Here is a 16,957-nt window from a genome sequence, read left to right as displayed (position 1 = left end):
AAGAGTGTATGCAAGGTCAAGGAGTGAATTCCAGCATACTGTCCAGCCACTGGGAGAATTAGAGAGACTCAATGCTTCCTTACAATATGTTCACTTTCCAGCCACATTCATTGAACAGTGGTTAAGAATGGAAAACTTCAATGGCCCAAAACTAGAAAGGCCAGTCATCGCCCTCCTATACTTGCTCTGAGAGAGCTCGGCTAACCTAGTTCTCTTGACAGCTGCATATAGTGACAATCCTATTCATGGAACACTGGATATAATTGAGTAATCTTCCTGTCATCAAGCCTTGTAACTCCATTGCCGGAAGTGTTTGACATTGACTTGATGCACAATTTGCATATTATCTTCCACTTCCTGCATTTCTGGCAAAAGACAAAAACATCCTTAGATTAAGAGTAGTTCCTACACGAGTTCAGCCTCTTCTGCTCTTGAAAATGACTACATTCTGAGTAACTTGACATTGCTACCAAGTCAATCAACTATTGGTGTCTGACCAGAAGATGCTCAGACCCATATCTAACTCATTGGCTGACACAGTTGTCAATTGAGAATCTGTCTGATGAAAGGCTATTAATCTGAAGCTTCAATGCCATCTGTCTCTCAACCGAAGTATTCCCAGCATTGTTTTTTGTATTTCAATTAACTCAGCACCGATGTGTTAACATGTGTTAACCAGCGATCTTTTGTCTGTAAGACTAAACCCAACTTTACATGCTACAAGCATTGGTAGGATTGTTTACCTGTTTGGCATGGTGCATTTAAGCTCACATTGTGAACCTGGAGCTTAGCAATTCAGATGAGAACAAACCTGAAGTATCTAATATATTAGGTGTATTAAGCAATTTTTTCTTTAAACAAAAATGCTGGACATCCTGAAGTTTCTCCATCACTTGTGGGCGCAGTTCCCAGCTAGACTAGATTTAGTTATTTATTATTTGTTGCCTAGGTGTAATACATTGAGAAGCTTGCAAGCTCATGCCAGAAAGCAGCAATGGAAGTGCACCAAATCGGATATGGATGAAGTTATACAAGGACAGCAGATTTCCTTCCTTTTTAGGATTCAAAAGAACAGTTGGGCATTTAAATAACAACCCACTGCTTTTTTTTTAAAAACATTTCTAGCTTTTGCGAATACAATCCTCCAGCTTCCACAATTAACCCAATCATCTCTTCTCTGGTTCACCAGTTCAGTAGTAGACTCAAATAGATAAGCTCCTTACCCCATCTGTCAGAAGTGGCTTAATCTCGGTCAACTGGACATCTTGGAGTTCCTCCATCACTACCAAGTTCTACAAAAGCACAAGAGAAAGCACATTTAGCACACAGTCCTGATGTTTGGAGATTATACAGAACAGCAATCAGAGTAGTCAGCTCCACCAAAGAACTTGAATTTTACAAAATAATGATCCTGTCCTTAACTACAAGCATTTAATTTCAAATAATGGATCAAACATTTTAACCCCAAATTGGTTATGAATAACCAGAAATTGACCATGCTGTAGACAAAATTTTGAATCAACACTTGGAATTAGCAGATCACATGAAGCATCAGAATGGAAATAGTTCTTTACCTGGACCAGTTATGGGTGGAATTACCCGAAAACAATCTCTCAGCATCAAATATTATTGTTCGTTGAATGAAATGACCCAAGATAAGATATCTTTAGTCACATGTACTTCGAAACACAGAGAAATGCATCTTTGCATAGGGAATGTTCTGGGGGCAGCCTGCAAGTGTCGCCACGCTTCCAGCGCCAACATAGCATGCCCACAACTTCCTAAACCATACATCTTTGGAACGTGGGAGGAAACTGGAGCACCCGGAGGAAACCCACGCGGGCATGGGGAGAACGTACAAACTCCTTACAGACAGCGGCAGGAATTGAACCCAGGTCGCTGGTGCTGTAATAGCATTACGCCAACTGCTCACAAGATGTAGAAGGCTATAGACTAAATGTGGGTAAATGGGACAAGTATGAGGTGAGCATGAACATGATGGGCCAAAGGGCCTGTTTCTGTGCTGTATGCCTACAACCCTCTAGGACAAGTAAACCTTAACCCCAGGCCGCAGGTGGAAATATCAGAGCAGGTGAACAAAGCTTGGTTAGAGGCAAGTGGTAAATAGGTACTGAAGGAAGAGGAGTGCAGAGTGATCTAGGGAGGGATACATCCTGTCTGAAAAGAGAAGTAGACAGGATTTCACCCTGATAAACAAAAGACATTGGTTCAATACTCAGACGACAACAGAAGAGGGATTATCAAATAGTTTGCTGGAGGAACTCAGCAGTCAAGCAGCATCTGTGAGAGGAAAGGAACTGTCGACAATTGGGGTTGAGACCCTGCCTCAGGACTGGAAGGCAGGTTCCGTCTCCAGAACAGGGATTACGAAGAGCAACTGAAAATAAAAACCCTGCAGATGCTGGAAGTCTGAAATAAAAACATTTCAGGTCAGGCAGCATCTACGGACAAAGAAACTTCAACTCCATTTCTCCCTCCGCTGATGCTGTTTAACCAGCTGAGTGCTCCCAGATCTTTGTATTTATTACTTGAATAGCAACCAGGAGAATTGAAGAAATATTGATAGAAGAAAAATAAAAAGAAACTTACATTTATAGGGAACCTTCCACATCCTTTTCAGGACAGGCCAAATTACTTCCATCCGTAAGGAACTTTTGTAGTAAGGTAGGGAACACACCAACTAATTTGTACACAACAAGCTCCCACAAATAGCATCAATGACCAGATAACATGGTCGTTAAGGATAAATATCGGTCAGGACACCTGGGTTACCCTCATGAGGAACAGTGGCATCTGTTGCACTCATTTGAGACAGCACGCTGGGCCTTGGTTCAACAGCTCATTTAGAAGATGGCACCTCCAACAATGCAGCAATACTGCACTGAATGTTCAGCCTCAAGGTCTGTCCTTTAGCATCTGGAGTGGGCATTGAACTTACAACTTTTTGACCTGAGTGCTAACCAAGGAGCCACAACAAAGGGAAACTGCACTGGAGATTGGGGAGCAAGAACAGTGACCAAAATTAGCATAAGGGGCACTAAAATACAGCATGGAAAATTGGTTCTACGAAAACCATTAGCATGCAAACAAATCTGAAGAGATCCACGTATAGACAAGTTGACACAGCAGATAAATACTGGCAACAGATGGAGAATTGAAAGAATCCGGTGTTAAAATATGTAAACAGGATCAAAGAGAAACTGAAGATGCTTATAAAACAGAACCAAGCACCAAAATTAACTCCTGACGGAAAGATTGTTGCAAGCCCTGATTTACGTCAGTGAGAATTCGGTGTTCCTACCCCTTTGCTCATCATCACTGGTTTCCATTCCCTTTGTCGTAAAACAATAATTTAGGCCTTTGAATCTGCTCCACCATTCATCAAGATCATGGGTAATCTTCCACTGCTCTGTTTTCCAGTACCGTTGCGGCCACACAGTGGTACCTGTGTAGGTGGGTAGAGCCACTGCCTCACACCTCCAGATGCCCAGGTTCAATTGTGACCTCCGGCGCTGTGTGGAGTCCACCAGTTCTCCCCGGGACCACATGGCTACTACAAATTGCCCCTTGTTTGTAAGTGAGGGGTAGTTGATGGGAATGTGGAGAGAATAAAATGTGTCAGCATAGGGTTAGTGTAAAAATGGGCATTTGATGGTCACCATGTACTTGATGGGCCAAAGGACATCTTCCACGTTGTATTCGGACCTCCATCTCCATACACTCGATTCATTTAACATCGAGAAAGCTATCAGTCTCAGCTCTTAATGACTGAACATCCACAGCCAAAGATTCCCCTTCTTAAGTGAAGAACTCTCTCAAAGCCTCAAACTGTCTGCCCCTCATTCTGACACCCAACCCAGGCTCCTGGACTTCTCAGCCAGGGGAAACATGCATTCAGCCTGTCAAGACCAGTAAGAATACTGTACGATTCCATAACTCCTCTTGTTCTTTTACACTGTAGAGAACACAGGCCTAGTCTACCCAACCACCCCTCATATCACAAACCCACCATCCCTGGAACCTTCATTTCATTCCTTTTAAGGGAAGTATATTTATTTTTAGACAAGGAGACCAAAACCAAGCACAATACTTTGGGTGCGGTCTCACCAAGGGCCTATATAACTGCAGTAAATTGGTTTAATATTGTCACATGTACTGAGGTACATGTTTTGCATGCCATCCATACCGATCATTTCATTACAACTGTGCATTGAGGTAGTACAGGGGAAAGAAACAGACTGCAGAGTTACAGAGAAAGTGCAATGCAGGCAGACTGCAAGATGCAAGGCCGAGACGACGTAGATTGTGAGGTCAAGAGTCCTTATCATACCATGGGACTGTTCCACAGTCATAACGATGGGGCGAATCTTCACTCCTTATTCACATTTTCATACCCATTCCTTTTTCCATCCCCAGCTTCCAACCTACCGTCAAACCTCTTCATCTCCAATTTCCCTAGTTCTGATAACACTGAACCAAAATTAACTACCAACACTTCTCTCGGACTTGCTGTTTAGATTTGGCTCCAAAGCTGGCTGCTTGCTCTTCCCTTGACTGACAGAGTGGTCACCTGCAACAACAGCTGCCTGCTGAGTGCCAACTGAAAACTTTAAAGCTGCTTAACCTCAATAATGTTGTCACTGATTAAAACAAAAAGGCATTGCAGAGTGTTTCATGCCCACAAGATATCCCAAAGTGTTTTACAACCAAAAGAAGTATTTTTCAAACTGCTGTAATATAGTAAACCAGGCAGCAATACCCCTACCTTCAGCAGAAGAAAAAAAAAATTCCCCCCCCCAGGTATTTCACAGGAATGGTTTCAACACTACCTGCTGTCAAGCCACATAGGATATGAGAGCAGATGACTTAAAGCTTGATTAAAGGGGTAGGATTAAAGTGCACCTTCAAGGAGACACTCCTGATAGAAGTTTATAAAATTATGAGGGGCACAGGTAGGGTAGGGACACAAAAGACTGCAGATGCTGGAATCTAGATGAAAAACACTATGATGCTGGAGGAACTCAGCAGGCCAGATGCGGGTAGGGTAGACCCCTCTCCTTGGTGAATACTGAAGAGAAGTATTCATTGAGGACCTCACCCACTTCCACAGCTTCCAGGCACACCTTCCCACCTTTGTCTCTAATCGGTCCTACCTTCACTCTCGTCATCCTTCTGCTCTTCACATAAGTGAAAAAAGCCTTGGGATTTTCCTTAACCCTGCTGTCTCTCCCCTCCCCCGGGACCCCTCCATCTCTCTACCCGACCCCCAGGAACCCCCCCCCCCCGCCCACACCTCTCCCCTCCCCCGGGACCCACCACCGTCGGAGTCTCTTTCCCAGGGTAGAAATGTCAAATACTGGAGGGCATAGCCCTTAAGATGAGAGGGGAATATTTAAGGTTTATGGGAGATGTGGAGGACAAGGTGGTATGTACACACATACACAGTGGTAGATGCCTAGAACACACTGTCAGGCTAGGTGGTGGAAACAGATATGAGAGTGGTGGTTAAGAGGCATTAGACGGCACAGTAGTGTAGTGGTTAGCGTAACGCTTTACAGCGCCAGTGACCCGGGTTCAATTCTGGCCGCTGTCTGTAAGGAGTTTGTACGTTCTCCCCGTGTCTGCGTGGGTTTCCTCTCACATTCCAAAGATGTACGGGTTAGGAAGCTGTGGGCATATTATGTTGGCGCCGGAAGCGTGGCGACACTTGCAGGCTGCCCCCAGAACACTCTACGCAAAAAGATGCATTTCGCTGTGTGTTTCGATGTACATGTGACTATTAAAGATATTTTATCTTAAAACACATGTAGGGAATGGAGAGACATGGATCATGTACAGGTATATGGAATTAGTTTCATTTGGCATCGTGGTCAGCACAGACATTGTGGGCTGAAGGGCCTGTTCCTGTGCTGTACTATTCAGTGCTAACAAAAGATTTATTAGATTAGCTAGAAATTATTTTCTCAGGAGGGGTGGGTCTGCAACTAGGACAAATAATCCCAAAATTGGAGCCAGGCTGCTTGGAGATGCTGTCAAAAAAAGATTTCTTTCTGATTCTGTTCTATGTTGGAGAGGTTTTGGAACTTCAGAGCTCAGGACCTTGGCAGCTAAAGGCACAGCCATTAATGGTGAAGTGATTAAACGAATTGGGATTTGCATGATGCCAAAACTGGAGGAGTATAATTCCTGCTGTGTGGGAATCCATCTGTCAACTTGTAGCAGATCTACTGTTCTGTAAATTCCCTTCCACACCCAAACGCACTCAAACAATCTGCAGTTATATAACAATTTTAACTTGGTAATCCTTACAAGTGTCATTAAACAAAACACAACTCTTAGCTACCCAACAAGACCAACAGCTCAAGGGATAGGTTGTAAGGAGCGACTTATAAGTGAGAGGGCTAAGAGATATTTAGGTGAGGGAATTTGGATTCTGAAGGCACAACAGTCAATGGTAAGGGAAAGATAATTGGGAATGTGCAAGGAAGGACTTGGAGTATTAAAACCTGGGAGAAGTGTGGGTCCAAAGAGGTTTCAGAAATGTGGAAGGGAGAGATACTTGGACACAACATTTTAAAATGGAGGCATTTCTAGACCTGGTGCCAATGAGTCAGAAACCTCAAGGGCAAACATGTCTGAGTATTTGTTCGAAAATAGGCCAGTATCTCACCACACAGAACATTAATGTATGGAGCCATTTGCACAGCTGCATTAATCACCAACTGCAATTTATTTTGATTTGGGAGTCAAACCTGAAGCCATGTTATTTACACTATAAACTAACCTGATTTAGTACACAAGCAGTTTACATTGCTCAGTGTTGAGAGTAAAGACAACAAGGTCATGGGCTTTTTCCTGCTGTATCCAACCTCCACAGGAAGGCAGCTCCAGTTGGTGTGTGATCCCTTAGACCAAATGAAAGCCACATCCATACAAGACGATCACAAGAGACTGTTTGTTTGGAGAAAACAGTGGGCAAAAAAAAAACAACCGTTCAACGTCTAAAAGCAAGTCAATTAACGAAAATAGCTACAGGCCAAGAGGCTCGTCGGGAATGAAATAAGTTACGTGTTGGAAAGTAAACAGAAAATGCTGCAAAACACTTGGCAGGTCAGGCAGCACAAGCAAAAAGGGAAATGGAGTGAGTGATTGAGGCTGATGATCTTTTAAAACTTTGTGACTATTCATCAACTAGAAACATTAAATGTTGCTTGCCCCACAACAACTGGTCGCAGGAACAGCAGAGAACCTATAGCACAGAAGCCTATAGACCGTTCAGCCCAAATGGACCTGGGTGGTGTGATGCTCCATAAAACCTCTGCCCACCCCACCTACATCTCTCTCTCACGTCCCCACCCAACTTCCCCTTTACTGTGTCTACAATGTTCTCCCCATCGATTCCAAGTGGTAGCAAATCCCACTGAGAAAATTATTACATCTAATTCCTTAATTTTGCATTGATTCCTAGGTTGGACTCCTCCGGCAGAGCAAACATTTCCCCATGTCAGCAAGTACCTTTTTAAATTTAAAAGCTAATCACTCATTCTCTGGCTTCTCTTTGCTTGAGATGGGAACGTGGGGAATAAGGGGACACTATTTAGCTACCAAGACATTGCGGAGAGTTGTGCACGCAGCCTTCACCAGAACCAACCTCCCCTCCATTGACTCTCTACATTTCTCGCTGCCTCAGAAAAGCAGCCAAAGTCAAGGACCCTTCCAACCCCAATCATTCTCTCATCTCCCCCCTTCCATCAGGCAGAATTGCTCAATGCTCCAGCAAATTCATCAGGTCAGGCCACCTGTAGAAATCTCTTGCCCAGTGAGACAGTGGGCAAGACCTTTATAAAAAAAAAACCCAAAAACAAACAACAAGACAGTGATCAACACTGTGCCAGGATCAGATCATTAGGGTCTGTCCCTGGATCCCTACAACTACCCATTGAGAGTGATCTGAGCAGATCAGGTTTCAGAATTTTCAATTTCACGATTCCCAAATCCATTACATTTTCCAGAGATTACAGTAGCAGCTTTGACAGAGCGAGCAGCCCAGGGAACAAGGTGCATTCAAATTTGAAAATGTAATTTGAAAAATTAATTTCCACTTAAGTTATTAATATTGGAAAACCAAATCAAAATTGATAGTTCAGCTATTTTTAGTGCAAAAGGTGACTGAATCATCAAGACTGAATACAAATTAAACTCCAGATGTCACACTGTCTAATGCAAATGTATGCACAGCACAGTATCAGCGCTTAATTTACTGCCTCACAACGGCAAGACTTTCTCTAACCTGTAACCAGCTCAAGGACTCAAAGTGCAGTAATTAAAACATGCACGAATGTTAAACTACACCCATTAAGACCACAGAATACATTGTTTTGCATTATCTTCCAAGGACAGATTGCACATGGATCTTTTAATTTGTGAGTGGTGCCAGAGATTCAGCAAGAACTTGAAATGCACCTTTCAGGACTTTGACCCCTTCCTTGGTACTTCTTTTTCCCCGGATGTTTGATCCGCATAATTAATTTAAAATGCAATACACACTTTAAACTGCCAAGTTTAAAAAAAGCTGAGGTGTCCATTTGATACACTCAATACATTTATAAAATTTGATGTAAACAAAATTAGTATTATATTCTTTACAATTTTGCCATCTCACTTTGCAATCAAACTTCTTGCTTAGCCCCATCCTAAAATTCAGACCTAAAATTCCCCAACACTTTGGAATACCTCAAAATTCCTGTCCTTCCATTTTAATTTTCCATGTCCTTCTTTAAAGGTACAACATCAATACTCCTATTTCCTCATAACCCCTTGACTCAAAACTAAATTTCCACATCATAGTCTAATGCAAATGTATGCCCCAGACAATATCAGAGCTTCTTAACTGATGTCCAGAATTGATCACTATGTTTTATGGAAAGATCAACCAATACACTTGAAATTAAAAAGCAAAAAAGCAGATGCTGGAAATCTGAAATAAAGAGTGCTGGAATACTCGGCAGGTCAGGTAGCATCTGTGGAGAGAGAATCAATGTTTCAGGTCAGTGACTTATCAGAACACCGCTTGAGAGTTTTACAAACATTTTACCGAATGCTTGCAACTAGCACCCTGGTTTTATTTTGCCACAGCGGCCAGTCACTGGAAGAGATTATTCAACCATCAGCCTCAGTCCCTACCTGTCCGCTCCATACAGGCTTCCTACCACACCTCATCTAACCCCATCAGTAAATCCTTCTATTCCTTTCTCCATGTGGTTACCCAGCCTCTCCTTAAATCCAGACACTGGAAAAACTCAGCAAGCCAGGCAGCATCTGTGCCTGACTTGTTCATGTTCTTCCCCACCCCCAACTTCATTTTTGTTTCAGATTTCCAGCATCTGTGGTATTTTTTTGGATTTCCCTTCAAATCCAACTATACCACTCACCTCACTCACTAGAGAGGAACCTGCAGCTGATCAATTTGCAACAAGTTCAGATTATTCTATTAACTGTTTTGTTCCTACCATCCCATTCCCTAGTGTCATCAGGAAACCAAACAGAATCACATTAAATAAAGTTCATTGACAAAGTTTAAAATTACTGAATCCCACAAGATTCACTCTTTCTGATACATGTTCCCACTAATTTCCACTCCCTCCAATGCTCCCTTGCCTTCTGCTTGGATCTGCACACCATTTAGTTTAATTAACAAAGTCTGTGCCACCCATAGAGATCTCTTCATTGGTGAAAGAATGGGTAATGCCGTTTCAAAAAATTTCAAGAACAAGTGTAAAAAGAATCATACAAGCTACAATACTTAAAACACTTACAAACATAATAAGTTTATCACAAGAGTACTTCCCTTTTGTCAATCATTGGGAGATCTTGTCAGACCAGCACACAGAAAGGACAGACATGTTCATTCTTAATGCTATTGATGTACAACTAACACATGTAGATAGCTAGGGTGGTTTGAAATAAAGCCCATCTCTATTGCCTCCAATGTGGTATAGAATTCCAGCCACATCAAAGTGCCACATTAACCAGGGCACAAATGTTTCCCCCACCCAAATCCAACCAGATAGCGGCACAGTGGAATAGCCAGTAGAGTAGCTGCCACACAGCTCCTGTCATCGGGGTTCAACCCTGACATCCGGTGCGGTCTGTGTGGAGTTTGGACATTCTCCTTATAACTGTGTGGGTTTCCTCCTACATCCTAAAGGCGTGCAGGCTGGTAGGTTAGTTGACCACTATAAATTGTAGGAGAGAGAGAGAATCTGAGGGAGGGAGGTGGAGAGTTAATGGGATTCTCATTAACTAAGATTATAGGTTATAGGGAAGATATAACCTATCTTCCCTATATAGGTTATAGGGAAGATTGGTGGGGGAATGAGATTGCTTCAAGAGTCAGTCCAGACTTGATGGGCCAAAATGGCTTCCTTCTGTGTCACAAGGAAATATGGAAAATTACCTTCCCCCTCACTGGTTTTTGAGATTCGAGTAGTGTTGAATGTTGTCACAGGGACCAGCCCCACCCTCTTGAACAGGAACACAGAGAGAGAGGAAAAAGCCTTCTCTTTAAATAAACAGCAATCCGCCTCCGACTGGAATTATTGCTACGCTGGTTTTGAAAGTCACTGCAGGAAGCAGAAATCAAAGCTATTCCTTCTTCTAATACATCTGACAGAGCAGGTTAATGCAACACTGTTGAATTATGGAAACAAAGTGCTCGTGAATCACTGTCAAGTGCCACCAGTTTTCCAAGAGCAGTTTTTTGTCCTAAAACCAGTGTTGCCTTTCTCAGCTGCAAGCAAGTTTTTCATTGCACCTGTGCATACGACAATAAACTCAAATTTGACTGCCTTCTATCCTCGTCTCTGTGACCTCTCCCAGCCTGAACTCCAGTTTTAGCTTCCTGTGGATTTTACTGCTCCACCCACCGGTTGAGGTGTCTGAGCCTCCAGGGTTCTGAAAGTCCCTCTGAAACCTCGCTCTTCCTTTACAAATATTCCTTAAAACCGACTGCTTTTAGCATGGTTTTAACTTTTGTTTGATAACAACCCCACCTTTGTCTACTTTAAAGAAAATACATATACAAGCACTAATTAAGAGTTGACTGGGCAGTTATTGTGATATGTTTATCGGCTCCACAGACTACCTTAGCACAACATTTTTAAAAATTCATATCAGACTCAGCAACTTAAAAATGCCAATATTTTCCAGAAACATGGCAAACCAGGATGGCACAGTGGCACTGAAGGTAGTGTGGTTGCCTCACTGCTCCAGCAACCTAGGTTCAATCCCGATCTCCGGTACTCTGTGGAGTTCAAGTCAAGTTTATTGTCATACAAGTACATGTATGCACAGGCACAATGAAAAGCTTACTTGCAGCAGGCACATTGCATCGTATAAGCAGCATTCACAAGAAAAACAAATTATAGACTTCTTTTTTAAAAACAAGAAAGGACATAATTAGAATGGAAAAAAAGTCCATTTTAGTGCAAAGTGATCATAGCATTGCTAAACTGTAGTGATTAGGGCTTTGTTGGTTGGTTCAAGAACTGAATGGTTGAAGGGAAGTAGCTGTTCTTGAACCAACTTTGCATGTTCTCTCTGTGATCACATGGGTTTCCTCCATCTGCTCTGATTTCCCCCCCTATAATCCGATAATGTGTTAGTTGGTATGGTAATTAGTTACTGTAAATTCCTCCTAGTGCAGCTGGGTGGTCGGAGAAGAGAGGGTGGAGGGATGGTGTTAATGGGCATGGCGAGAGTTTACAGGGAAGTAAGTGGGGAAAATGGGATTGAGAGCCAGCGTCGACACAATGGGCCAAATGAGCTCTATGTCACCAGGAAACAAAAAAAGGACAACTGTACAACATTTAAAAAGGGCAGGAGATTCTCTCTTTAGAAGAGTGAGAGGGGAACTTGACTGAAACATGCAAGATCATGAGGAATCTTTACAGGAAGGATGTGGAGAGCAGGTTTCCTCTTATGGGAGAATCTGGAACTAGGGCCACTCTTTAAACATAAAGGGAGTGCCCATTTAAGTCACAAATGAGGTGACTTCTCCCCTCCTCCTCCTTCCAGAGGGTTGAGAGTCTTTGGAACTCTTCCTCAAAAGAGCAGAAGCAGCAGAGTCCTTGAATATTTCTATAGCAGAGGTAGGTAGACACATGATAAGGGGGGGTGGAGTCGTATGGTTATCGGGGATGAATGGTTATTAAGGACAGGAATGCAGAGTTGAGGGTCCAATCAAATTATCTTATTGAATGGTGGAGCAGGCTCGAGTGGCCAAGGGGCCTACACATGCTCCTAATTCATGTTAAAATTAATTGAAGCACCAAGAGCATTGGGAGCCAAGCTGCACTGAGTCTTTAGCAAGATCTATATTTATATGTATATTCAGCAAGATACAAATTTCTATAGATGTACGGTGGAGAGCATTCTGACTGGTTGCATCACAGCCTGGTATGGAAGCTCCAATGCACAGGATCGCAAGAGGCTGCAGAGGGTTGTAGACTCAGCCAGCTCCATCACGGGCACAACCCTTCCCACCAGAGGACAGCTTAAAGAGGCAGTTCCTCAAGAAGGTGGCATCCATCACTAAGGAGCCTCACCATCCGGGACATGCTCTCTTCTCATTACTACCATCAGGGAGGAGTACAGAGTACGCTACCTCGTTATTCCTTATGTTTTTGCACTATTTTGTAATTTATAGTAATTGTGTCTTTGCACTGTACTGCTGCCACAAAAATTCCACATCATACAAGTCAGTGGTAATAAATCTGATTCCGATTCTGAAGATCAACTAAAGATTACCTGGTCAACACCAAGTTGCTGTCTGTGGGATCTAGCTGTGCATGTACAGCCGTCATGAAGTGCTTTGAGAACTCCAGGACACAGAGGGTGTGATATAAGTGTGTCTTATTTTATTCACTCATTCTGGGAAAAGCAATGATGAAGGATGTTAAAAATGGCACCAGCTCCCTGGGGTTAAGTAGTGGAAAATACCGCAATAGAGGCTGCACTTCAGAAAGTAATTAACTGACTGTAAAGTACTTTGGGGACATCCTGAAGTCATGAAAAGCTCAGTATAAGCATGCATCCTCTTGTTATCAAGCAACACACATCCAAGTACCTGTTCCTTTCGCAACAACACTCATTCTGCCTGCCTGTAAACCGGAAACGTCCTATAGTTGCTGGAGGATAAACACACCTGCTCCTAGTGCACTACAAGCTGACAGATTCCCCCCCAGGGATATCAATGAATATCATCACTGCCAGTACTTTTATCCCCCCCCCCATCTATTTCTTTCCAAGGACAGATTCTGACTTGCGCAATAGAACAGGTTGTAAATTAGAGTCCCAACAGGTTATGTTCTATCTGTGGCTTTCAGAGTTTGCAGGCCCAGGAGTAAAGTCACAATACACAAGCTACAACATCCCACTTAACACCTGCCCCAAGCCCTGCTCACATTCCAAAAGCACCGACTTGTTCTGTTGCAAGATATTTATTAATCACATGTACATCAAAACATACTGTCTTTTTGTGTTACTGAGAACGTGCTGGGGAGCAAATGAATGTAGCCAAGCGGTTCTGGCACCCTTCCAAGACGTGCCGACCAACGATTCTTTGCGCAAGAGTGACTCCCTCCTTCCCTACCAGCTAGGCAGGCTCAGTTCTCAGGAGGGTCTTTAACTGGCAAATGAGAGCAGGAACTGGCTACCCACCTCCCAGATAGCCTACCATTGACTGACTGACCTTACCAAAGTCAAAGGAAGTCTAGCATTTATAAACTGCCTTTGTTCATCCCAAAGCACATTACCATGAAGTTCTTTTGAAGTGGAGCTGCTTTTAGCATGTAGAAATCGATGCTCCCAAAAGCTACAAAAGAGAAAACTTATGTTATGGTTTAATGGGGATTGGTTGAGTGAAAAAAAATACTGGCGGACAACGGATAGAATCTTCTAATTTTCTGATGATCCACCAGGAAAGCTAAAAGCTTCAGAGGAGAAATCTGCCTTTGATTACCAGGATTAAAATGGATCAGTTGCCAATTGCATTCCGTTCAATAATTATGGTTCTATTGACTGCCCTCCAGTGCCTTGCCCCTATCCATTTCTCTGATCTCCTCCATCCCTCCAAGATCATCCCTAACCTGTCCTCTAAGTGTTCCCCACAGTTACTCCCTGCACTATTGCTATTCATGCTTTCAGTTCAAGGCCCCAAACTCTGGAATCCCCTTCATAAACCCACAGCAATCCAAAGGCCTGGATTAACAATTCAAATCGCACTGCGACAGCTGTGAAATTTAAATTCATTTAATAATCTGGAATTTTTAAAATTAGTAATCATGAGCACAAAAGAAACCATTTGTTATGAAAATCAGCTGGTTCATTTATACCCTTCAGAAGAGGAAACCCACCATCCTCATTTGGCATAGAGGCAACTCCAGACCCATCAGTGCTGTTGACTCCTAAACAACCTCTAAAATGGCCCAGCAAGTCACTCAGTTGTGCCAGTAATGCTAGTAGAAGTAGATGAAAGAATAAAACTGACCTATCACCTGGCATCAATCCGAGCACCAAAATGTTACCGGTCAATCTTGCATACACCTCGTCACAAACATCAGCCCAATACATCACAGGCACATCCCTCTCCACCATTAGCATCTACAGGAGACGTGGCCTCAAGAAGGCACCATCCTTCAAAGATCCCCACCATCCAGGCCATGCCATCTTCTTGCAGCTGCCATCAGGCGGGGGGGGGGGGTACAGAAGCCTGAAGTCCCACACCACCAGGTTCAGGAACAGCTACTTCCCTTCAACCATTCAGTTCTTGAACCAACCTGCACGATCCTAATCACTACCTCAGTGTGGCAACATTCTGACCTCTGCACTACAATGGACTTAGTTTGTTTTTATTCTAATTGCGCCCTTTCTTGCAAAAACTGTGTAAAATTTATGTTTCTCATGTGAATGCTGCTTATATGATGCTATATGTCTATGAGGCTGCTACAAGTAAGTTTTTCATTGCACCTGTGCATACAGGTACTTGCGAATTTGACAATAAACTCTACCTTGGTGCCCAAACTGGGAGAGCTGACCCACAGACTAGTCAAGCAACAGCCTGACATTGTTGTACTTATAGAATCATATCTTACAGATGTGCTGGACTGCTATGGTGCAATCTCTAGTATGCCCTGGCCCCCCAGAGGTGACAGCAATCAGGCCCACAGGTAGGAGGGACCAGCTCTTGGAGTCCTTAGGATCAACTCCAGACCCTATGAAGTCTCACGACATCAGGTCAAACATGGGCAAGGAACCCTTTCCCTGATTACCACCTACTGCCCTTCCTCAGCGGAAGGATCAACACTCTGTAGCCTTTTATAGTGTCAGTGCTCCCGAGTGGGTAATGGACATTAAAGTTCCTACCGAGAGTGGGCTGGGAGCACCAACTTAAAGGTTGAGTCTGCAGGAGATTGAGTGAACCAACAAGAGATAAACCTACTTTATCTTGACCTTACCAATCTACTGGTGGCTGATGCATCTGTCTGTGACCAGCTCTTGCAGGTTCCCTTCCAACTCAATTACCCATCCCAGTTCAGAGGCGTATCCTTAATCGTCACTGGGTCCAAATTCTGAAACTCCCTCCCCAACAGCATTCTGAGAGTACCCTCACCAGTCAAGGTGGTGGCTTGCCACAGGGGCAGTTAACACAGAACAGCACAGGAACAGTCCCTTCTGCCCACAATGTCTGTGTTGAACATAACACAGAACTAAACTAAACCTCTTCCGCCTGTCCATGATCCGTATCCCTCCATATTCATGTGTCTAACAGCATCGTAAACACCACTATCGTATCTGCTTCCCCCACCACTCCTGGCAGCCCGTTCCAGTTAAGGATGGGCAACAATTGTTACCCTCGCCAGTGAGGTTCAGATCCCAAAAGGTAAACAAGTGAAAAAAAATGATCCCTTGCCCTGGGCAAAGGGGAGAACACACTACTGGCACAAACAACCAATGATTGCTCTTTAGGAGATCAGTAACCTAAACTGCCAATTCAATATTTATACTTTTAAAGAAAGCAATCCCAACTACCCGATAAATCATTCGGAAAACCCATGCCCGATGACTTTAAAGCAGAAGAGAACAACAACTGTTGCAAGTGACACCGATATAACATGCTGATAATGATCTTCAATGATAACAGGACCCCACCACCCAGCATATCTTCCCCTCCCCACCCCTTTCTGCCTTCTGCAAGGACTGCTCTCTCCGCGACTCTCTAGTTCACTCCTTCCCACCCCACCCATCCTGCTCCCACCCCGGGGACTTCCCACTACCATAGGTACAACACCTACCCCTACACCACCTCCATCACGGGACCCAAACAGTCCTTTCAGGTGAGACAGAGATTCACCTCAACCTCCCTTAATATCACCTACTGCATTCGGTGCTCCAAGTGTGGCCTCCTCTACATTGGTGAGACCAAACACAGACTCGGTGACCATTTTGCAGAACACCTGCACTCTGTCCGTAACCGTGATCTGCATCTCCCCATTGCCAGTCACTTCAACTCCCCCTCCCACTCCATCACTGATATGTCAGTCCTCGGCCTCCTCCACTGTCAGGAGAATTCCAGGCGCAAACTGGAGGAACAGCACCTCATTTTCCATCTTGGAACCTTGCAGCCTAATGGCATGAACGTTGAATTCTCCCACTTTAAGTAATCCCCACACCCCCCCACCCACCATGCTTCTTCTCCTCTTCCCTTTCCTAGCCTCTTTTTTCTACCCTCCTCCCCCCCTTTTCCTTTCTCTCCTTACCTTTGACCCATCCCCCGGGGGATCTGCTCTCCCCTCCTCCCCCACACTTGCCTATCACTATCTCTTACCTGCATCTACCTATCACCACCTTGTGCCCACCCCACCTCCCCTCTTTTGTC

At 43.8% G+C, this 16,957-nt stretch overlaps 1 protein-coding gene across 2 annotated transcripts in view; it reads right to left on the bottom strand.

Annotated features, from left to right (window-relative positions):
* LOC127578707 (protein NDRG3-like) overlaps positions 1 to 16,957 on the bottom strand; it is a 103,712-nt gene that overhangs the window by 72,656 nt on the left and 14,099 nt on the right. For both annotated transcript variants that reach the window (XM_052031035.1, XM_052031034.1), the window contains exon 2: positions 1,224 to 1,292. In XM_052031035.1, the coding sequence (XP_051886995.1) occupies positions 1,224 to 1,280 (57 nt within the window). In that variant the 5' untranslated portion in view covers positions 1,281 to 1,292. The remainder of the gene's footprint in view (positions 1 to 1,223; positions 1,293 to 16,957) is intronic.

The sequence above is a fragment of the Pristis pectinata genome, chromosome 16 (genome assembly GCF_009764475.1).
Source record: "Pristis pectinata isolate sPriPec2 chromosome 16, sPriPec2.1.pri, whole genome shotgun sequence".
Lineage (NCBI taxonomy): Eukaryota > Metazoa > Chordata > Chondrichthyes > Rhinopristiformes > Pristidae > Pristis > Pristis pectinata.
The sequence above is the reverse complement of the archived record's forward strand: the minus strand, read 5'-3'. Positions and strand labels throughout refer to the sequence as shown.